At 41.9% G+C, this 25,004-nt stretch overlaps 1 protein-coding gene across 1 annotated transcript; it reads right to left on the reverse strand.

Moving 5' to 3' along the window:
* Nucleotides 1-10,821: 10,821 nt before the first annotated feature.
* gad2 (glutamate decarboxylase 2) lies at nucleotides 10,822-23,993 on the reverse strand (the record flags this gene model as incomplete). Its single annotated transcript, XM_083995398.1, has 16 exons — nucleotides 10,822-10,995; nucleotides 12,982-13,071; nucleotides 14,840-14,947; nucleotides 16,027-16,176; nucleotides 16,320-16,398; nucleotides 16,501-16,565; nucleotides 17,903-18,019; nucleotides 18,166-18,220; nucleotides 18,701-18,780; nucleotides 19,243-19,358; nucleotides 19,887-19,999; nucleotides 20,954-21,044; nucleotides 22,460-22,693; nucleotides 23,329-23,478; nucleotides 23,632-23,694; nucleotides 23,918-23,993. 16 exons carry the CDS (start codon nucleotides 23,991-23,993, stop codon nucleotides 10,822-10,824), a joined length of 1,761 nt encoding a protein of 586 aa, XP_083851524.1.
* Between the last annotated feature and the right edge of the window lie 1,011 nt (nucleotides 23,994-25,004).

Consider the following 25,004-nt stretch of genomic DNA (forward strand, 5'->3'; position numbering starts at 1 on the left):
CAGGAATGCAGCATTTAATTTTCTTGTTCTTTAGCTGACCTTAATCATTTCTGCGTCAAGGGCAATCTGAAACTCCAGACCCATGGGATCAGTCAGTCTGGGTGTGGAAATAAATACCTGTCTGTGTGTGTGTGTGTGTGCGTGTACGCGCTTGTGTACAATATACACATGTATATGTAAAAGGGAGAGAGACCTGTCTTGCTGTCTTCATGAAGAGGCCATTTAAAGCGCTGATGATGAATAATAGGTTGGCTGACAGAGAGCGAGCGAGTCCCTCTGGTGTATATTTAAACGGCGGCGAGATGCTCTCTCACTCATATCAACTCCCCGGTGGTCTGTGAGGTTAATTGCTTTCTCCAGCAGGCGCTTACAGATTAACTATCTCACTGAATGCATCCATACAAATGACTCTCCATATACCACAATAAGTAAGAGCTAGGGCTGTGTGTGTGTGTGTGTGTGTGTGTGTGTGTGTGTGTGTGTGTGTGTGTGTGTGTGTGTGTGTGTGTGTGTGTGTGTGTGTGTGTGTGTGTGTGTGTGTGTGTGTGTGTGTGCGTGTGTGGGTGCTGCTTTGCAACAGAACATCTATGCTTAGGTAGCAGGAAGGGTGCACAGTGAAGTCACAAGAGCTAATGAGTGCGACTAACTTTGACCAACAAAGTGAGCTCAGCGGCCACAGAGAAAACAAGACAGACAGTGCTGCTGCAGTAAGAGGAGAGGGCGGAGCCCAGTTAGCATGGATGTGGTGATTTGCAGGCAAAAAAAAGAGAGTAAATTTTGTTTACTGTTGCAAAAGTTGATCTTACACAATCATGGTTGATATTTAGTTCAGTTAAAGGGGAACTATAAGCCTGGTGGCTTTTCAGCTGTTTTGCAAACCCTCCTCCTGGCCATGTGCATTCATCTTCAACAAAGCTGCCGAGAAAGCGGTATATAACGTTATATGTTATAAATGTGTTACAATGTGTATATTTGTGTAGTCTTATCTGTCATAAACAAAAGATTATGGGTTACGAGGCTCATTTTTGTCACGGTGCTGCCGAGACAAGAGCTGGGACACCGGGGCGGAGGCGCTGATCTAACAAGGTTGGTATTCGGCCAAGAGACACTGGGTGGAAGGCAGAGAGCCTTCATTCTCCCTGTAACAAGTGACAAGTCATTTATTTAACCATCACAATTACTCCGAAGCTGTTTAATAAAGGTAAAAATGTAGCATAGTTAAGCTAAAAATCCTGCATACAGTTCCTCTTTAAGACACTGAATTGACTCAAACAGTGACCACTGTGCTAAGGTCAGTAAAAGAAAAAATGTTCACTGTTGTAAGGAAACAGCAAACAGTGCATGATGTCTAAGTTGAACATTTTGTGATCTGTTTATACATGATGTGTGAGACAAGTTCTACATCATCAACAACCCACTATGAAATATTTTAATGTTATAAGGTCTTATTCTGTATTCATATGTGCTGTTCTGTACAGTATCTATCTGCTGTTTGTTTTATGCTATGTTAAACTGTGTTTTTCTTAATTTATGTTTCTTTTACGATCAAGAATTTCCACTGTTTTTTGCAGGGAATAATAAAGGTTTTCTGATTCTGATTCTGATCAGGTTCAGTTTAATCAGATTATCCAAAGCGTTTAGTAAAACTGAAAATAAGAGGAAAGAGGAAATGTCAGTCACCACAACCCACTGCCTTTGTTTTCAAGTTTGGTTAATGTCAGGACCTGTATGAGCTGTTATGCTTGTGTCTTTTAAGGTTGCAGCATTGATCATTATAGGCAGCTTTTGAAACTGAAAAATTATGATTCAAACTGGAATAAACCAGAATTATCTTCAAGCACATAATAACTGATTTCTGAGGCATTTAATTTGTGTTACATGTGCCTGTGTGTCAGGGATTTTTTCCTCACAATGAGCTGCGTGCTCTGGAAACGACACTACGACATCAATGAGGGTGACTCAACCCACTTAGGTTTTGCGCCATAAACCAAAACAATGAGCCGAAACACTGTGAAACGCTTCACAGAGCGGAGTCTGCTGTTGAATCTCAGTGGGTTTGTCACTTCCAGAGGCCCCTTTCACATTACACAGTCACTGGATGATTCTTAAATTAAAAAATATCGATCAGATCAGAGCAGCTTTAAAACTTATACGCCTTTTGACCACCAAACCAACAAATCCATGCTCGGTGACAAACTCCCAGCTGCACAGCTGATAAACAACAAGAGATAGAGAGAGAGAAAAAAAAACTTCTTCTGCTGTCAACCAAGCATGCGGCCTCTCCCCTAAGGTGACCAGGCTTTTCATGTGTGAGCTGAGCAGTGTCAGAGTGAAACCAAACACTAACGGATGACCTGGGTTGGCATTCGGGCAGAGCCAGAGTTCAGGAGTATGACTCAAGAGGACTGCAAGGTGAACGCCACCAATTCCAACAGACACCAACATCTGGCTTGGCTTATGTGCCTCACACACACACATATACACACACACATACACATAAAGGTCTGTTTTCACGAAAATCATGAGAATCCTTTTGGCCTTTCTGTCTAAATGCTTTGGTGAGCCCCTCTCAAGCCAGCCGCCCTGATTTTACCATATGTCGGTCGTGCTCGTAAATCACTGCCAAGCGTGAGAGAAGAATAACTCGGCCGTCTTAAACTTTATGACATGTTTGCTACATTTCTCCTATCTGCATACAGGCGTGTTTGGATAGAGCCGATTTTTCCTCTTTCTTGTGTAATCACATGTAGGATTAGAGCGGCGGGGCCTTACAAGGCCTGTGATGCGCTCCACATGGTCCGGGTCGCTGCAGACGCTGAGCAGACCAGTCCAGGTGACGCTGCTGATAAACTGCTCATGTGGGAACATCTGAGAGGATGAAACACTGCCAGGTGAAATCTCAGAGAAATGCCAGACCCAGGCCGTTGAATCATTCGTCGTATCACTCTTTGAGTCAAGTTCTTGATCTGCGCGGGCAGTGACGAAAATATTTAGACACTGCGGAAGAGCGATTGGCTTGTCGGGGGAGATAACGGCAGCAGAGAGCCCACAGAGGCAGCATGTCAAGGTTGATTGAAATTAATTTGGAAGTCTCATGACAGAAGAATCTAAAAAGTGATGTCAAGAGTACACATAGGTAATTCCTTGATGATAATTAATGGAGGATGAGCTGACAAGTCATTATGCCTCTGGGTAGCTCTGCAGCAAGGACAGGGAGATCGTAAAAGCCCAGGTGAGCTGTAAAAGAGGATGAAGCACATAATGACTTCATGTGTGTCTGAGTTAATGTATGTGTTCTGTGTAGGTCATTACTTTAATGTTCATATTATAAGGTACATATACAACCTAACAGACTTTAAAACGACTGGAATACGTATTATTCTGAGATCATTTAAACTTAAATTTAATCTTTATTACATTTTGTCTTTTTGTGGTTCAACCAAAGTAGTAGTAAAAGTAAAGTAAAGTTATAGAGCAAAACAAACATCTACTGGTGATATTGCTATGACATTTTTCATGTTGTGTTGCATGTTGTTATGCATATACAGTAGCCTACCTAGCACCACAGTAAGGCCAGAGTAACCCCTCAGTTATCAGGTATTGTGTGGAGGGAAACTTCACCTTGATCTTTACTGTCACGGTCTCATCGAGATGAATCTTCTAGATCGTCAGGAAAAACCCCTGGTCCTGTTTTTTTAATGCCACCATCAGGCAAGAAATCCTGCTTGTACACAAGAAATACTTTAGTGTTAATGGTCAATGGAAATAATTCATGCCTTTTCATTAAGGGACTGTCCTATAACATCAACCTCATGTGAAATTGTAAATTGTAAATTGTAAAACAAAAGCATCAGAAAACAATGGAGACCTCAAAGGAAATCGGATTAGAAGATTTGTTGTTCCCTGAAGATTAATCCAAATGTTTCTAGTAAATCCTCTGGGCTTTCCTTAACCTTTAGATCAAAATTCTGACTTGCACTTCTATAGCTACTTATACACTATGCACATGTATAATATCAAAATCAAACTGACATATTGTCATCCCCAGAGGATGAACCATTTCCATTTTTGGGTGCCTAAAGCACCAACCCCATTTAGATTCAATGTTTCAGCATGATGCTATATAATTCATGGTCAAAGTTTATTTGTACAGCACATTTAAAATAACTTCTGTGCTGTGCAAGTTTAAAATAAGTATATCAAATATTAAATAAAATCATACTAAACACAAACAATAAGAGCTAAACATACTTGTATAATACAGTATTAGTCAAATTGATTTTGTGGGATACATTCATGCTACCATGGGGTTAAGCCTCTCCTTTAGTGCTACCAACAGGACATATTACACACATCTGACATTGTCTGCAGTTATTTCTTGTGTTTCATTGTTTGATATTGTTAAATTTGAGCAACACTGCATCATCCAGAACCTAAAATATACTACAGGATACCTCTCACCTGTTCAGTAAGCAGATAAGAGAGAACTTACACATTAAAAAACAAAAAAAGACAAAAACATAAAATATTTCCCAGATGTGCAAACAGCCATTGAGCTGTTGGGGAGGTTCACAGGAAAACATTGTAACATGGTAGCCAGAACGTGAAAAGAGTACGGCTACACAGGAAGGACATCAGGTACAGACGTCAACCAGATTACATGCTATAATAATAATAACTACAGCAGGTTTCAACAGTGAGACGGTACTGACGTCTGAAGCTGTAAAGAGGCAGAGCTGCTTTTCCTCTTACTGTGCACTTTCTCTTATGGATTGATCAGGTGTTTGGAGACTGATCAGAGCCTGGACTGACTGGACCTCGACATGCAAACACGCTCAAACCACCGTGTGGAAACAGTTAACTAACCGTGATTACATGTCATATTTGTAACGTCCAAAACCACCCATTTCCTCTGAGCGCCCGTCAGAGCCAGCTGATAGTGTGTGTGTGTGCACCCCAGATGTTTTGTTTAAAACACACATCTTACTCTCTTATCAGGGCGTTTTTTTTAAATGTCACTTAGATAAACAAATTGGGGATTTCTCTCTCTGATTGTGGGTCAAGTCTTTGTGGAGAGAGATGGCGGGTATTCCCGTGTGATGGCTTCCTCTTTATCTGTGTGTGTGTGTATGCAGAGGGAAAAAGATGAGGTAAACCATCTGGGAGCCTTTCACATAGTTTGGGATGTCTTTTTTCATCGTTTCCTCTCTCATTCAGGCTTAAAAGGATGTTTGCAATCAGAAATGATTAAGAGGAAAATGTAAAAATAACAATTCATTGAGACAATAATGGAAAGTCGTTTTTATTTGCCAGAAATTCCAGCCACATTTGCTGTACATGCCTATTGTCAGGCAATAAAATAAAATAAAAATAATAATAATAAAAAAATGAAATCAGAAATACACTCCCTGTTGCTCTTTAAACATAAAGCTGTGGGGGAGCAGTGCCACCTAGAGAAAAGTCAGCAACCTACCAGTGATGCTGCTGCAAAATATGGTATTTATGAGTTCTCACAGGAGTGGCACAGATGGTATTGTTTGCATTTGTTCTTTTAAATTTACATTTAACAACATCCCTGCACAGTATAGCCAGTGGATGGATGAATAATGCATCATCTTTCATAAGGCCAGACCTAGCTTTAAACCTCATAAACTTTATTAGCTCCAGGGTTGAGATATACCTGCAGGTAACTATATATGCAAACAGTGTGAATGCACTGTGTTGTGTTTTTTTTATATGAAACTTAAAAGGCACTAAAGGGTCAGAAAAATGTTACATAAATATGAACAAGGCAGTGCTGACACATCCTCACCTTGTAGCACTCGCTCTAAGTGCCACTTTTCATGTCCCACTTTTGCTGTTCAAGGACTTTTTCCTCACCATGTTATGTAACTTGTTAAACTTTATTCCTGTTCATATAACACTGGGCTTTGTCCCCGCGGGAGACAGGAATGTATGAAGTGTTTTTTTTTTTGGAGCACTAGTAGGCTACAGAGCAATCACAAAGACGAAAAGACAGATTCATTTGTTTTGACAATATTTATTTCTATTTTCCCAAGAGTAACATAGAGTTCAGGACAAATGAATGTTCGAGAGAAGCTAGCACAGCAGTTTGCAGAATATATGATTCAAAATTGCACCATATTTAGTGAAAATGAACTGCACTCTGAGTACTAGGGGTCTGAGTTGCTCTCATAAACAAACAATATTTCCTGTAAGCAAGAAACCAGGTCACGTTTTCTCTTTACTCCTGTGTTAAAAGGCCGACAACATCTGCATTAGACATGTTTTTAGACAATCAAACCCAGATCTTTTTCTCTCTTTTTTTTCATTTGTTTTCATACATCCCATAGAGTCCGGGGGGCCTTAGTCGAGCTAAATCAAAAACTTTTGACGCCGGTGGCACCATGACACGAGCCAACATACCGTCTCAGACACACAAACAGAACGACAGCGGGGTAGCCAAGAAACGATTAAAGAGGAAAGCGCCGGAGGACATGGCACGTTGTCACTGCTACCAGAGGCCGAAAGCGGGAAAAGAGAAAGAGAGAAAAGGGGGTCGTACAGGTGCAGAAGCAGAGAAAGAGCTTTCAGAGAAGAGACATGCTGAGGGACTACACACATATAAGATATAATACTCTACGTTCTGAGCGGCGACAGTCTTCAAGCAGAAGAGAAAGACAGAGGATAGAGATAGTCAGATCAAGCGCAGAAGAGGTATACAATGCTAGGCGAGGTTAGCATGCTGTGCGGCACGGAGAGAAACTGGTACAGGAAGCCCAAGACACAGAGATCACACGTAAAGGCTAGAGCGACAGTGCACTAATCTACAGGCTAGAAGCTATACATCGGACACTAAAGCTAATTACAGTTGCTACACGTACTGTATATATGTATACACAAATATATATATAAGAGGATATAGAGGAGACCGTATATCAAACAAGCTGGATAGGCAAGGCATCGCATGCACGTGCAAAGGAAGCAAGTCTAGCAGCAGCAGCAAGAGATTCAGAATGCCTGGCTTTCCAAGACTACCACAGTGAGATTCCTTTGTCGCTGTGAATAAATCTGATGTTGTCTGTGTCACAGTGTGTGCGCCAGTTTGATTTAGGGAGGGGGAAAAAAAGAAAAAAGCAATAAAAGGAGCTTAAACGTTTAAAATATTTGGCTACTCTCTGTTGGGATGTAAGACATTTAAACAAGAAGCTTCATATTAACAAACTGCCCAGAAAAATAAATCGGACGCTTTCATCTTCCTTGATTCAAGACACATTCAGACCATAAGAGCTTAAGTTACATATTTTTTCAGTAGAATTTTTTTTTTGAAACATCAACTTATGAACAACCATTGGACATTGCACGTTATAGGTCATGTGTTATACTCTAAAGTGCACGACCTCCCATTTCGGGAGGGAAACTAGACAATACTGGCAAATTTATACTAAGGCAACACAGTTACAAACACACTAAGGTACACGTTGGCACATACCGTCAAGTATCACTTGTGCACAAAAAAACACGCAGGGCTTCAGAGTGGAGATGGCTTTGCATATTCATTTTAAAATCCAAACACCTGAGTCTCACTGTTTTGTCTGGTGGAGCGTGAGACCCGCCGGTGTTTCAAGGTGAAATCTGTCAGTTTCTTTAAAGCCAGTCCCTGAAACGCATTTTCTTTAGCTAGAAGAAGAAGTCACAAACCAAACAGAGTGTGTGACACACACACGCGCACACACACACACACTCATACACACAAACATACAAAGAAAAAAGCTTTTTTTGGACAAACAGGATGAAAATACAAGTAATCTATATCGGAGATAGAGAAAATATGAATAACTTTACCTCACAAATAGTCTCTGGTTATATGTCTTATATACATGTATGTATACACAAAGATATGTACTTAGGACATCTTGAAATACTATTTACAATCTATGATCAAAAGTGATTGTACACTGACCGACCGTGTTGAGCAAATTGTGCTTTTCTAACTTGTTCTAGTGGAAATGCTACAGAACCTCTGTTTGTTCACCAGGGTTCACGGTCCATCAACTAAAGCCTGCCACACACATAGGCTAAAGATAATCGGGCTGATTTTCCCCCGATTTTCCCCCTTCCGACCACGGACAGACACCGCCCGATTATCTTAGGCTCTTAAGATTATTTTATAAGATTCTCTTGTAGTGTGTGGTCTGTTAAGAGTCAAAATTCCCCCGACAATCGGCTCGGAAAACCTTCGGCGCCGATAATCGTAAGTAACATGTTCAATATTTACGATTATCGGGGCCGGCAACCGTGGCCGTTTCAATCAAAAGTCATCTTGTGTGTGGAAAGCCGGTGTTGTGCGGAGAAGTGCCTGCTTGACGAGCTCTTCACTTCTCCACACAGCACCGGCAACCCCACAGAGAGCCACGGTGCAGCCCTGGCATTACATGAGGTTCACACAGACATTCACGCATACACGGGAGATTTCCTGATAGCCGATAGTAAAGGCGGTAGCGATCATAGCCGGCAACAGCCAGCAATAGAGCAGCCATGTTTAAACGATCATGTGACCGCCGCTCACAGCCGCTTGACTGCTCGGCGTCCGGAGCCACAGACACACAGACACACACAGATGGGATCGTTGTAAAGGCTGAAGTGTCCCGCTTTCATTAAAAAAAAAAAAATTACGTCGCTCTCATTGTCCATTCCGGAAATAGACCCGAAAGAGTAGCTACAACGACGCCCCTGGTGTCGCTGGTGATGCCAGAGGGTCAAGATTCTGAAAAACCTTGATGTGTGTGGTGTGCTGTGTTTGGAATATCGCAGGACACCACACACAATACGATCAAATCTGTTCAATCACAGATTTTTTATCTTCATGTGTGGGGTCTCTCACAGATAAAAAATCGGTTGAGATTTATAAAATCTTTATGTGTGTGGCAGGCTTAATCTGCCTACACTGAGCATGATTTGGCTTCTTTCTTTTTTTTTTCTTTTTCTTTTTTTTTTGCTATCTACCGTGCATTTGGTCTGGAGACTTGATTATCATTAACTATTGTACTCTTGAATTCACCGTTCCTTTTTTGATATTTTTGCAGGGTTTACAGGTTGGACCCATACTCGAATATTGCTTGTGAATGAATTAAAGAAGGAATCTCAGTTGCAATGCTAACGGATGATCCTCCACCTCTTTTTCTCCCCGGGGATGATTTTGTAGTGCAAGTGATGTCAGGTAATACAGTAGCTGCAAATCTGGTGAAGTTCCTACTTCCAAAAACAAAACAGTTATTGCCCCACTCCCGGTTTCTCGAGATCCTCGATCTTTCGGTAAGAGCTCATCGAATAACACGGCCTCTCTGCGGAATTACAAATGAGAGGGTTTGCGAATCTAAAGTTATAATCCTTAAGGTTTCAGTCCAGCATCTTGATAATAGTGGAGACTAGTGGCCGGAATCAGTCCTACTGGTGCTGTGATGTCCTAAACAGCTCTTCCCATTCACAGTCATAAGATAACATCACATAAGGAATTGGCTGTGATGAAAAGACGAAATCCATTTTTCCTGAAGGCCACAAACACACCGGCAACAATTTGATCCTCGAGGCTCAAAACAGACTTTTAGAGCCAGATGAGCAAATGGTTTTAGCGAGGTGTGAATGAGGCAGCATACTGGAGCATGATATTCATCTCTCTTCACAGCGTGCTGCGGGGATGATGTCATTTTGTCAGCAGACCTGGAAGCTATTGTAGTTGAGATTTTTGCAGAAATTAAAGTTCTATGACAAACAGAAACTTCTCGTTAGACTCATTCCTGCAGCTCGCTGTAGCCTACTTCTGTAAATGACACGCATCGACCACTGGGGGCAGCAAACACACCTTGACTTGTCGTCTGTCTATAATGTGTGTTTTTTTTGTGTTTCCAGTGAATCTTTTGATTGTAACAACAACAGGGTTTGGAATAAGAAGTACATTTTAAGGATTATAGCTGTAGTTTACCTCTGAAGCGTTGGTTATTCTCATTATGACGTGTAAAGCACACTCAGCACAGCGTTAAAATACAGCCTGGTTGGAAATAGTGTCCATTTGATAACAGATGACAACAAACAAAGGATGGAACAAGAGGTGAAGGCTGTGGAGATGCACGATGGACAAGCTCACCTTCATAAATGTTCAAAGAGTTCACTTTGCTCTTTTCTACTTCATCATTCTCGCAAATATTTCCAAATCTATACAACAGCCTGCTCTGGTTGTGATGCTATTTTTAACATGTGCTGGTTCACTGTATATGAGAATCTGTCCCGAATCACTGCTTGAAGGACGATGTGCAGATGTAAAGGCAGTCGATTAAGCTGAGGTAAGGTGAAGTGCTTCTCTTTTTTTTGGAAACTTTTTTTTTTTTATAGTTTTAAACCAGAAGTTTAAAATTTAAAGTTACAATAGAACACAACCACGTTTGGCACTTTTAACAACATACCCGGCAAATGAGAAATGATTTCAGAATAAACTCCTCATCCACCTATTGCACAAGCATTTCATATCACAAAAAGTACATATAAAGTCACGCCACTTACACTACTCTGGGATCTACTGCACTATAGGAAAAGCAGACAGAAGCACTTTTACATAGCTTTGGACCAAGCCAGTCCATGGAAAAGCTACAATACATAATATATGGATATATCTGTAGATCTTCTTTTTTTCTCAAATATACTCTTAAATATGTGACTTTGGAGGAAAGAGAGAGAAAAGAAAAGAAAAAAATTTACCAGTACATTCACGACAAACAATTCATCCGTCAAGGAGGGAAAGTACAGGAGGACGTGGTGAGACGAGTCTTATAGATCTTGGCCGAGTCGTTCGATCTCCTCAATAAGAAAGTCGATGTCCTCGAAGGTAGCGGCCGGGTTCGAGATCACCATGCGGAAAAAGTTGACCTTGTCCCCCTGCGGTTGGTAGCTGACCATGGTCGTCCCGTACTCCATCATCCTGGCTTTGATCACCGGGGCAACCTGGGAAAAAAAACCCAATATGTACAGCAGGAGTGAGTTAAAGCTGCTTCAGAGGAAACAACCACAGATGCATTTATTTCAAATCTGGAGACAAATATCTTCAACTCTGACTCAGTTTTACCTGAGAAGACGGAGGAAGGGTGGAGGTATTTTTGAGTGTAAGTTATAATAACACAAGTGATACAACATATATGTAATATATAATGTAGTTATATGCAATAAATATAATAATGAGCTTTGCAGATAGGACTGGAGTGATTGATGCCTAATAGTACTTATACTTTGGTATTATGACAAAATATAAAATTGTGTCAAGTTTAATTTAATTTAAAACATTAAATGATGTTGTATTCAGTTCAATCTGTTCTTGTCATGCTTCTTCTTATAAATAAGCAAATTAATTGTGATTTCACATTGCAAGCACTGGATGCCTTGAATGTGAATGTGAATATAAATTTATAGAAAAGAAGACTTGATCACATAACATTTGCATGGAAGTTATACAATGTTCTGTGTGTATTTGTTGGGTCAGTTATCACTCTGCACTGATCGACCGATTGTCTCTGCTGAGTTTTTGCACTTCGAGTCTTTGAAAAGTTGTGTAATTCCTTTTTTCCTCCTCCAGCCACTGAGCTGGTCCCGTCCTCGCCTCAGATTATCACCGTGGAGCTGATCCGCATCGCCTGGCGACTACATCTGACAGCGGCGGTGCACACAGCGGTGGCTGCTGCTGCTCAGAGGTTATCTTCACGGAGCGCCGCGGTGACACTCATTTTATTCCGTGCTCAGTGCCGTCCTGATGGCGGTGTGGATTCTGCACTGTGATGAGCTGTAGCACATTCAATTACAAGTTTTGAACGCTCACACTCGCTGTTTGGACCAGCACTGAGCTATGAAGACACTTATTTTGAAAAATATTTCACAATAAGTGTCTCTGAAACATCCTTTTACAGCTGTGGTATTTCAGTGAATACTAGAACATAAAAAAATTGGAAAACCTTCAAAAATGGTGCAGGATTGTGGCCCATAATCAACTTCATGCATATGCACATAAGAATCAGTGAGTTAAGATGACACTGAACTGCAGCTTTGGCTTAAGGGCTTAACTTAACTGTGACTCAAATAATCTCAAAGTCCAGAATAATCTACAGAGAATTTTAATAAACGTGAGGATATTAAGTTGAAAAATTGGAGAAACTCTGAAAACTCCTGAGGGAACAGGACTCGGCTTCAGTTTCAGTCTTACATAGTCATGTTTATAGGCTCGTGTACTGTAGATGCTGCAGTGCTGTGATCACATATCCACACATTTCTTCTGTCTGATGTCTTGCAGGTGTCCCTCTGCAGCTGTGGGTTCTGGGGAATAATCAATCGGCAGCTGCAATTTTTTTTCCTCCACCGAATCAGTCTTTCTGTCAGTTTTTCCAGTTCTATCCCATTTTTCTCAAAATACTCACTTGGAAATCAAGAACTTTTTACATCAAAGCGCTAATCTGGCAGTGTTACATCACTCCTCGGTCTCAGTAGCACGGCGTGTGTAAAAAAAAAAAAAGCAATGTGGTTCCAGCGCTGAGGCCGGTGAAGTGTAACCGTGGAGCTCCTTCAATCAGACTCAGACAAACAAGAGGAAACCTCTCCGTCTCATGTATTACGACGAAGATGGTGACGATTTAAAGGTTGATGGTTTTTACAGAGGAGGAGACAGGCACACACACCATCTGTTTGTCCTAATTGACAATTAGAGGGCCCCTCTGACCGGCCTCACTCCCTCTAAAGTCTGGCTCTCCACTTCGCTCCTTCCTGACTGTCACAGCAGAATCTTTTTCTTTTTTCCCCGAAATCCTGCTTGTAAGTGAACGTGTGTCGTCCCTAATGAGCAGGACATGTAATGGTCAAGCTGGATGGAGATGAAAAGGCTGGCAGGGGCACATGAAAGGTGTTTTTTGGTAGATACGGCAGCCGGGCTTCTTATCGCCGCTCACCCACCTTGTGCAAGTGTTTCTTTCTCTCCTCTTTGTCCTCCATGTAGCGGATCCCAGGAGGGAGGTACCAGAAGCAGACGTTGGTGTGCTGAGGCTGAGGAGACACAGACGACCAGAGGTGAGAAAGAGAGAAAACTGATGGAGAAACACCAAAACAATGACGTGCGTGTGCCGGGCTGGGTAAATAAAAAACATGTTAGTGACTTGAAGTAGAATAACATCATTATGGGATGTTTGTGTTGTGTTTAAAGCCTTAATTAATCTAAATTAAAACCTCTATGTGTGATAACGTGATGCCCCCCAGTGGTAATAGAGAAATTAATGGGTCTGACTACGTTTTCTATAAATAAAAACTTTAGCAATTAAAATAATTTGAGCGATGCTATTACCATGTGAATTAATATACATGCATTCAAGCATGTTATAATTAAAAACAAAATTAGCTGGATGTTTAAAGCTGCATTAATCAATATTTTTGAGGATGAAATGCATCACAGGATGCAAAATGAGTCACATCACATCTCTGCAGCTTTACTGAGTTACAAAGTGTAACTATATATTTTTTTTCTTTCTACAGCTGCAGCTTTAATATTTTAGTTTGAATGTTGCTGCTCACATCTGTGTCTTTTAGTAGTGGTGCAGCTTTAACCTAGAAGAATAGACATAGAAAAGACATCCCACAACCACACAACCCTTCTATGCAGCTTAAAAACATTAATAAAAATGATTATATTTGCAAGGAAGGTTGTGAATAATGGGATGTAATGATGAGGGATGTTAATGATGTTGTATTGCAGACACTTCCTCTATTGTAATAAACAGCAAAAAGATTGTTTTAAACATTCCATCCAGCACCAGTCTCTGGACCCAACACATGTACATATGCAGCACATTCACATACCTGCAGCCATGTCATTTAAAGGGAAGTGAAGCCGTCTTTGCCTGAAATCCTACAGATTCCTCCCAGTCACAAAGTGCTACATGTGACAGGTGTCCATCCATTCCACCAGGCAGGAGCAGGGTTTGATTGAAAATAGCAATTCACACCTCAGAGAGAGAAAATCCAGCGGGTGTTGGCGGCAGCAGACAGGTAGCCTGTCTGATCCCCAGACACTCTGTGTGTCTGAAATCACCTCACAACTCTATTTTTTTGGCATCCGAAAGCGAGCCGGAGCCGATCATCTGCCCGCCAGTGGGAAAGCATCCATTACCAACAGCTGACTGGAGACGCACACCAGCCTCTGTTATGTTATACCGCCGGGCCGGTTCCATGGCAGTATATTCAACATCAGATTGATGCAAAGGCTTAATGGTTGCCGGAGAAAAGGGAACACCTGGGCTGATGCCCAGAGGACTTGGCTTTTTCCCCATCACCCTCTGGGTTATGATGCTCTTAGCCTTTTGTAGCTCAGCAGGAAAACAATAAGCCTGGAGCCATTAAAGAGCGTTCACTACAAATGACTCTGGGTGTCCAAGCGTTCCTTTTATACAAGAGTTTTTAGCTTAATAACCCCGCCATCCCCGCATATGTTTTTGTTGTTGTAGTTCTGCCTGGTGGAGGATATTTCAGACATCATGCTATTCATATGCAGATGAGCAATTACAGGCTGTTATGCTATTCATTAAACATAATAGCAGCACATTATACTGGCAGCCAGAGGTAAAAATGGCATTCATCCAACACAAAGCAAGAGCACCCCGCGTGCCAATCAAGTCACCCATAATGACACCGAGTACACTGAAGTGAAAGGAGCAACATGGACTAATGTTAGCCACTTTTCTCTGATTATGTGGATGTGGATGAATTATCCTGGCATGGAGAGAGAGAGAGAGTGAGAGAGGAAAGTTGAACGTGAACGTACTTTCCCATCAAAGACCATCTCGTATCCTTCTCGGTCCTTGATCTTGTTGTAGAGGTACTCGGACAGCTCCAGACACTTGTCAATCTGAGCCTCGAACCCGATGGTGCCCTGTTGAGGAAATCAGTCTGATCTGTTAAAGCTGTTTGTTCAACCTACAACATCTACACTAAAGCCTGAGGGTGTTTGTGCAGTTTGTTGTTGTCGGAATTATACGGTTTAAGCTGCGAACTGAGAGGTTTTGAAATATAAATCTTAAAGTCTCAAATCTTAGATAATAAAAGTACGGAAGCCTTGAAGGCATGTGTGGAAAACGAAAAATTTGCAGTATCAAAATATGACATTTACTCTTGCACATTTTAAAATTAGCTCACTAATGCAAAAAAAATCAAGCAAGTTCACATGTTTGCAGTTTGCAGCCAGGTTATCATTGACAAGCTTGTTTGAACACAAAGGTTGATGTCAAACATTTGTAAGTGCAATATTAACAACATACAGGTACAGTATACTCTCTCTTAAAAGCATGACCTCCACTAACATTTTGGCAAATTGGCCCATTGCCATAATCCCTATAGTTTTAGGAGTAGGTTCTTTACCTTTAATTGTCGGTGCAAGCTGTTCTTAGAACGGCGGAGCAGAGTAGCGAGCTGGGAGGCTATTGGGATTTCTTGGTTTCCCTCATCAAACTCATCAAATACACAATCCAACAACTCCAAAACGCTCTGGTGGACAAGTTGTGACCTGCACATTCACCACGCTATGAGATAATAACAGAACGTTAAGAGACAGAGTTGTTTTTCGAGGTAAATTCATGCAAAACCTCTGATGCACGTTCCCGTTGGGGGCAGTTTTTTCGGCAAGCAGTCTCTGCATTTGCCTCAAAAACAACTCTGTCTCGTTAACGTTCCGTTATTATCTCATAACGTGGTGAATGTGCAGGTCACAACTTGTCCACCAGAGCGTTTTGGAGTTGTTGGATTGTGTATTTGATGAGTTTGATGAGGGAAACCAAGAAATCCCATTAGCCTCTGTAGCATAGCTCTGAGCAGCTCGCGCCTCTGCTCTGCCGTTCTAAAAATAACGACAATTCAAGGTAACGAACCTACTCCTAAAACTATAGGGATTAAGGCAATGGGCCATTTTGCCAAAATGTTGAACTATTCCTTTAACAAGAGCAGCTTTCCCCTCACCTTGGCCCTCCACATGAGCCACAGCTTGAAGATGTCCACGTGGCGTCCACACTGCAGCGCCTTGTCTCCGGTGTCGTAGGAGAGGTCGTAGTGCTTGTCCTGCTGGAACAGGTAGCAGGCGTGCATCTGGTTGCAGTTCTGCATCAGACCCTGCGGGGGAGGGAGGGAGCGAGGGACAGACACTCAGTGATTACAGTGGAGATAATGAGCCATAAATTACATCAATAAAACCAAAAGGACACGTGCACTGTACTGCAATTATGAATAGTTGTTTAATGGGACACGGTCTGTACCTCCTCTCTGACCAGCAGGGCAGAGCACTGCAGAGGGACCGACATCATCTTGTGTGGGTTCCATGTTACTGAATTGGCTCTGCGGATTAAATAAAAAAAGAAAAGAAAAACAACCATCATGCATCATCATTTCAAACGCTCTCCAGCTTCGTCTTGCACAACCTCTTATAAAGACACTTGCCTCTCCACTCCGTCCAGCTTCCACCTGTGTCTCCTGGACATGAGGAGACTTCCTCCCCACGCACCCTGACAGGACAGACAGAGGTCAGTCACACATGTGTAGTAGTAGACACTGTAAACACAACTGAAAGGTCTAGTGTGCTTGCCAGTTTGCACATTTAGCGTCATGTATCTTTTATTAAATGGGTTGTGCCGTTATTTCTAATGAACTGTGAAGACAATACACAGTACAGAACATTTTCTGTTTAAAAATGAAACCTGCCACTGCTCTCTGGTGGACCAGCTGTGTAATGATGATACTTATCATGTCACTTAGCAGCTGATGAATAAAGCCATACCATTAATATCTCATAGTGCCGAATGATTGGTCTAGCATCTTTTTTTTTTTAAATCATCCATCTCAAATATGATGGATGTTCTCTTCATAACCTGCAATCAAACATTTTCTTTTTCTAATGTCTATAGTCTGTCAGATGCTTTGGGGGAAAGTCCAGACTTTTACATACGATGATGGGCTGATCACTACAGACTGTGTGAGGGTGATTCTCATGTCTTTCTTTTGCTTAGTCATGGTTACAAAGGTGAAGCATTAGGACTTTAGAGAAAACAACTAGTTTGGTCGATGTGAAGTTTATACTTCCTCCTTTTCGTGCATGCAAACAAATGTTAATGGAATTAATTATGTATATACTATATTTTATATAGTTTTTTTGTCATTTGGTTTTGCTGTCTTTTTTTTTAAAACTAAATGATGATAATGATGATAATAATCATGGTGTTTTACATGTACGAAATAAAAAAATCAAATCACTCTGAACGGTGATGTGACAGATGTGTCAACAGGTCGCAGGACGACCTCCTAGATTCATACTTGCAGTTTAAAAAGGCCACAGAACACACACACACTTCCACTGAGGAGCTGAATGGACTCCAGCACATACACAGCCGGTTCCACAAAAACTCTGAAAGCAGGATGTGTTTTTTTCCCCCTCATCTTAGTGAATTGAGGAATGATAGACAAGGCCATCTATGGCTCTTAATAGATGTGTCCTCCTGTCAGGACTAAATCACCTTCATTAATAGATAGAGCTCCTTCAGTGAGAGAGGCCATGATGGCAAAGTCAGGGGAGGAGATGATTTACAGCCTCTGTTCCAGTTTTTCTAATCTCCAGTGTTAGATAGGGAATGGCTAGCTCCTATCTGGGTCAAATGAAAGCAGTTAGAGGCGAGACAGACATAATAGATTTGTCAAACTGGCTGGTGAGCTCTGTATTTGTGTGTGTTCCTTCGCTAAAAACGCCTCCTGTGGTGAGATACAGCACGTAAGGAAATGTTTATGCAGATTTCTCTGCACACATCAAAGCCTCGGCTGTTTAGGTTTCAGGTTGTATTATCATACTCACATCCACGTGCATCCAGATGTTGTACTTTTTGCAGATGTCAGAAATGGGGATGAGAGGGTCGAAGGCTCCGTACACCGTCGTTCCAGCGGTCGCGCTCACGAAGAAAGGAACGAAACCCTGCACGAGCACAGACAAACAAAAACATGAGTGCGGATATAACAATGTCAATAATGTTTCCCAATCCCCTCATCACCACTGTGGTTTCACTCCACTGAACACAATAAGTTCAGAGCTGTATCAAGTTACAAATGTCATCCCATTACCTTCTGTTTAGCCTCCAGTATTCTCCTCTCAAGGTCAGCCGGGATCATTTTACCACTGCGTGAGGAAGAAAATCAATATTTAGTCACATATGGATTTGTTGTTTGTGGATTCATCATGATTGAAAAAAAAAGTTGATTTACTTGAGGTAAAAATACCAAAACAACATAAAAATGCTCCATTACCAGTTAAACTACTTCATTATAGAAATATTATGAGTGAAATGTACCTTAAACCCAAAAGGTTAAAGTAGTTTTTCTGATAAAAAAAGGCCCCTGTGAGTGATATATCATGAATTTGTGAGCTAAAAAGGCTGAAATATGTTGATCTTAAATGTTCATACACATGTATGTATAAAATATGTATATAATATGCTATTATATAAGCACATTACACGTCTTTGCCTTTGGTGAGAGCTGTGAAGTAAATACAGTTGTGCTACAGCTACTAAATGCTAAAGTAAAGCATGGAATTTCCATACTGACTTCTGATATGTTCCCTTTCATTTAAAAGGCTCAGATAAAAGTCCATCTTTACCTTTCATCTGCTTTGATGCAGATGACACTCTCAGTCCCGATGCCAAGAGCCGCTGCACCTTTTTTGATTGAAAAATGGCTCTGAAAGATTAAAAAAAAAAAAAAGGAAAATGAAACATAGATTGTATTTGAATATCTGTTGAAAAAAGACCAGATCACAGGAGGGTGAAAAGTAAAATGTAGAAATTTGTATTAAAAATAATGACAATGACGGGTTTGTGCGTGATTTAACAGCTTTTTGCTCGCAGCATCTTTCAAATGTCCTTTAAAGATGAAGGAGGTGACACATGGATGACTGTTATGTGTCCGACACACCAGTCTCCTCGTGTCCGCCTGTGTCTGACACACATAATGTCAGTGTAATCTCAGCAGCACTGGTGTGAAAGTCACTTAAAAAACACACACACACACACATCGAACCACAGCTACAGTATGTGACATTTTCTGTTCTCCCTACACCAGGTTCAGGGTTCTTTGACTTCTCGGTTCAAATAGCGCCCAGTGTTTATTATCTGATCTGATGCGGTGGTGTGTGAAGCCTACGTGTTCGGATGTGAAGGCCACCAGTCTGGGAACGGATGACATTCCTTTCTCCTTCACTTCGGGGAACATCTTGAAGCGGGCCAGGAGCATGGCGTACATGTTGGAAATAGCACCACCTAGAGGACAGACAGGGCTCAGTGATCCACAGCACAGACAGTCAGTCAAGTCAAGTCAGTGTAAGCGCACATCACAGAACCCTAACTGGCTGAAGTCTCCTGGGAGTGACGCAGGGTTTTTAACACAGAGCGATGCAGAGTTTAAAGATGTGGGAGCAGCTTTTTAAATAAGAAAACACACAATAAAATCTTTTTTGTTTCTGGCGTATCAGGAGATGACACCACAATGTCACAGCCAATCACAGTCTGTCAATAAATCCTCCAATCGCTGCTCCTCATTGTCATGTGACAGCCAGAAACACATGGGAGAAATTAAAGGTTGTGGAGGGAGGGGGGAGGGGGGGCTTATAAGTTGGAAAAAGAAAATTATTTTATGCTAATTGTATTTGAAATGAGTTCCATTTATATCATCAAAATGCAAATTGACACGTGACACACACACACTCATGTTCAGGCAGTTCCATTTTCAGCGAAACACAGAGGGGGGGTTGGTGATGCCTTCACATACAAACATACAACTGTACGCACCAGGGGAGAAGATGCCGTCTCCTCGGCCGTCGGGCCAGCCAATGATCTCCCTCATCTTCTTCAGACTGACGTACTCCAGCAGCACAAAGACAGGAGCCACCTCATAGGTGAACCTGCAGTTACACAAGGGGACAATCACATAACATGGAGAGGTGTGGGCGGGGAGCGAGCGCTTACACAAAAATGCGTCATGACTCATCACTGAGAAATAGCCAGTAAACTGACTTTTCTCTCTTTTTTCCTTTTTTTTTTACCCCCTCCTACAGCTTCAGGACAGATTTAGAGAGGAAATTGATGAAGAAAAAAAAAGACACAATAAAAAATACACTTCTGTGCTAAAAATGTGGAATTATGGATGAGAAAAAGCTGAATACCACAGCAGCTTCTGGACAAAATGTACCTGCACGCACAAAGAAATGTGACAATTTTCTGGAGAAGATAACGACATTAATTTTCCCACATCCAGAGCTGCACATATTACTCCCTGTTATTCTAATCATCACTGCTGCTGCTGCTTAAAAAGTACATTTCCTGTATGTGCCTCCTGGTATTTTTTCCCTATTAGTACATGGTGTATTAGCTGCAGTCATTTAAAAAAAAAAAAAAAGCCCAAAAACCCCCAAATGTCAACATGAGGTTTCTATTGCAGTGTGTGACGGTTGCCAGGGCCGACGCTCCCTGAGTTTATCGCCCCAAAAACACACACACAGAGAGAAATTAGCTCCAGATTAGTCTGAATTTAATTTCGGAGCTAATTTTCTCCCCTTGAATCCCCCATGGGGGAACAGAGGTGAGGAGGGAGGGATAAAAGGCTGAGGTGGGAGGGGTGCAGTGGGGGGCTGGGGAGAGGGGGAGAGGAGGGGTGAAGGGGTGGGGGGAGGGTGGGGTCTGTCTTTCATTTCACCCTTTTCATTTGCCATGATTGAGTGGGGAAAAAAAGAAAAAGAAAAAAAAAGCGGGCGCTATCAGCGGGTGCAGACACGGAGCAGAGAGCAGGCGGACGGGCCGGAAATGGAATTCATTGTCATTATCATTAAAAATCATGATGAAGCAGGCAGCACACTTACATGTTGGTGTTGGCCGTGGACGTTAGCCAATCGGCTGCCAGGCCAACCATGTCTAATCCTGTGGAGAGCTGATTGAAGTACCTAGGGTGGGCTGAATGAAAAAGAGCAAAGAAGAGAAAAAAAATAAGGGTGAGAGGTGTGGGTGTGTGTGTGTGTGTTTAAAAAAAAATCATCTTGGTGTCAGGAAAATTGAAAAGTGCTTTTTCTGCAAAAGAAAAGTGTCATCATGGAAACGATTTAATTAAAGGTTGGAAATGCAGCTGCAGTGAAATTTCAAATCATCTTGAGAAATGATGAGAAGGTCTGGTGCAACGTGGGTAATGTAGGAATGTAGTGTGAGGTAAACACACCTTCATTTTATAAGAGAGGCGGAGGAGCTGCTGCAATGGATTAAATATAGAAATGTTTCCGTCAGACTCGTGGTTGAATTACTAATTTATTTTCTTTTACATGAATACGCATTATTATAATTATCTTGAACCTGCCATGTTTCACATGTAAGAACAGAATACGAACATTGTCTCATTATGTAGCTGCAGATGAGTGTTGAAATAATTTAATAACTTCTCCTGAAGCTGCTCTACAAACACTTAATGACAATACAATAAAACACATCACAGTAATAATGAATCTGTCTCATAGGAGAAACTGTAATAAATATACTCATAACTATAGGCTACCATAGTCATAGTGTATAGTGAGTAAACATTTAATTAAATTGCTTATAAATGATAAACTGAATAAAATGTTAGCAAGAGGATGAATATATTTGTTTGTTTGTTTCTGGGAGGTGAAATCCTGGCTGTGTGGCTGTAAATCTCCTCCTGCCTGTGTCAGTCAGCAGAGAATAATGGAGCCATGAAGGCAGGTTATTAGCCTATTATCTCCCACTTGGTGAACCAGATTTACTGCGTCACTGCCTTTATTGGTCTGATGGCCAGGAGGAGGAAAACAAGGACAACTTTCAGTCTGACTTTTTTTTTTTCATAAGCATCATTTAACATTTTTTACCTCCCTTAAAAAAAAGAAATATATATTTTTTCTCTTAGTTTCTTTGTTCTCTCTATGGGGAGGACATCTCTCAACATGTTCTCTAAAGATCATATGGGAGCTTTTTCTTTTTCTTGATTTACCACTTACTTAATTTTGTCATAACTTAGCCTATATATATTCTTATTAGGCTTATTTGCTGTTCTGTAAATCTCAGTATCTGTATCATTACCTTCTATATTCATTTTAATTTGAATACAATTTAAAGCCTCTGTTACAGGCTAGACATATTTGACACAGCAGGCCTAGTCTAGGCCTAGATCACCTAGAAGATGCAGCTTTAAATAATAATAATAAAAGGAGAATATTTCCTAATAAACCAAACCATACATTATTATAGTGTATTTAACAGGTTTAAAATAAGTAGTTATATGTACATAATATATATACTGTATTTAAGTAAGCCATGGGCTGCATGGATCTAGCTCTTCCCTAGGTTTAGAAAAGTAGGCCTACCTGTCTTGATGGCGTATTTGAGAGTAGCGCGACAGCTGATCAAGATATCATCCAGGGTGGCGGGCTCCTCCTGCAGCTCCCAGTTGTTCTTCTGCAGCAGCTCGTTCGGGTAGTGAAAATCAATCACTTTGGTGTCCCGGTCGAAAGACTCCACGATATAGGCCAGTAAAATATCCACCACCTCCTGCAGGAAGGTCAATGTTTTGGTGTCACCGTCCATGGCGGGTAACAGGTCTGAGGACAAAAAATAAATAAATAAATAAAAAATATGAATAATGATAAATAAGGATTGATGTCGCAGGGCTTGGCCTCGTGCATCGATCGGAATAAAAAAAAGCTGCTTTCACGCGTCATTAAAATGCAGATTCGCATGTAGGCCCACGAGTGGAATTCAGCAGTGAAACGATCCTACAGGCCCCACAAGCACGAGACTCCGTGTTTCTGATTGTTTCAACAGTTCTGATGATTGAAGGAGATTTTTTTTTCTCCTGCGAATCTCAACACATGTATTCCCAGCTGAAGGTGACCTCTCTGAAACGCTCCACCGCCGTTTAAATACTCACCATAACACTCAATCTGGATCTATATATAATATACATACATGTAATCATCCCATCCACACAGGCACGTGCTGTATGTGACTCATATCTATTCCATTTGTCGTGTAAAACATGGATTTTAATGCTGTGGGAACGAATAAAGCGAGTTATAGATTTAAAACGATATTGAATGAAAGCATTTCTAAAGATACTTCTATTTAAATCATTGACATATTGCTGTTATTTAATTCTGTACAGTGACTGAACCAAGGTCACGGATGAGGTGATGAGGAGTCACTCCACTTGGACAGTGTGTTGGTGTGTGTGTACCTGTTGAATAGAGGTCGGAGAAGGCGTGAGGAGCAGCTTTGGTGCAGTTGCAGGATTTGTTGCAGCCGCAGCTGGAGGCAGTCTCCTCCGGCGGCTGCTTGGCGGCCGACTCTGCCGCGGCTTTCTCCACCTCCCCGACATTCAGCAGCGCTTTGGAAAACCACAGAAAAACACTAATCAGATATCCGTTTTATTATAACTATTATTATGACCTTGTTATTATTATGACAAGGGAATAAAAAAAGGAGCGTCCCCTGTACCCCCTTTACCTCCCCCTCCCCTTCCCACTGGGAACCAACATACCACATAATTTCGATCCAATTCCTCCGGATAATTTCTGGGCCGCCGCTTGGCACCAAGCCCTGGCTGGAGGAGAGACACAGACACAGAGAGAAGATAAGCTCAGTCCAACTTTAAGATAAAAACACGCAACTTAGAATTAGAAAAAAGAAAAGAAAAAAAAACGTGAATGGGTTGTAAATAGAGCAGGCCTGTGTGGTTGTGATTCGAATAAAAGAAAATCAAAGATACAGGCTGGAGACAATGCGATGCTGCGCCCGGTCCATGAAGACAAAAAAAAGGCACTCACGCGTACTGGGGCTCTGACTCCCGGTGTTGGCCCCCGTATTATCTCCGCCGAGAGACCAAAAACCCTGTGATGCCATTGTTGCCGGTAGTTAGGAGCTGCACGAGACACGGAGACCGACAGAGCCCATCCACACGCGTCGACCGGGAGCTGCTCAAAGCGGATGTGGTGCTGAATCTGAGCAGACTGCTGGAGAGCCCGCCGAGCATCCGACACACGCGTTCTGCAGCCGGAGAGCCCCTTAGAATAAAACGTGTGTGCGTGTGTGTGTGTGCAGAGAGAGTGAAGGGGGAGAAAAAAAAATGATTTTTTTTCTTTTTTTAAAAAATGAGTCCTTTTCTGTGAGCGTGTGCGCGCAGGCGTCCACAGGTGCACGAGGCGAGAAGCGGCGTCTTTTCCCAGAGAAAATCCGCAAACGCTTCGACTTGGAGCGGCGCACTCCTGTCAGCGCGTCCACGCAGAGCGCAGCCACTCTCCGCACTTCAGAGGAAGAAAAAAACAAAAACCAGAACGGACTGGAAGATAGTCAGAGCAAGTTGAGGCTGCAAAAAAATAAATCTACAATAAAATATCTGCCTTATAGTTAAAAACGTGCTATTTCACAATAAAATTAAAAAAGAAGCGCAAAAAGCAGGAGCGTGTTTTTTTTTTTTTTTTTTTTTGGTTTCGTCTCCAGAAGCTGCTGGAGCTTCAGCTGCTGCTAAATATGCAGCGCGCGGGCTGAGCCATGCCTAATTGCATCTAACCTAAATTTCACGTCACTGAAAAAAGAAAATCCCGTCGTGATTCACTTTAGGTCATGACGAACTGCGTTGCGTCGTACGTCGTGACTCCATATACATGCAAACATCCCCAACATAAACCCACCCTCACCACCACATCCAACCCCCCCACCCCCACCCCTCCTCCTGCATCTGCTGCTGCTGGACCCCACCACCACCGCCACCGCCACCGCCTCCACGCAGACAGCGGATGTCAACTAATTCATCTGGCCGGTAAATCGCAGCAGACCCATTTCTTGGAGACCGGCTGCTCTAATTGCCCGCCCCCGGTGGAGGATGCAGCGGGGCGGCGAGGAGGAGAGAGCGCA

Source organism: Trachurus trachurus (genome assembly GCF_905171665.1).
Source record: "Trachurus trachurus genome assembly, chromosome: 20".
In the NCBI taxonomy this organism is placed as follows: domain Eukaryota; kingdom Metazoa; phylum Chordata; class Actinopteri; order Carangiformes; family Carangidae; genus Trachurus; species Trachurus trachurus.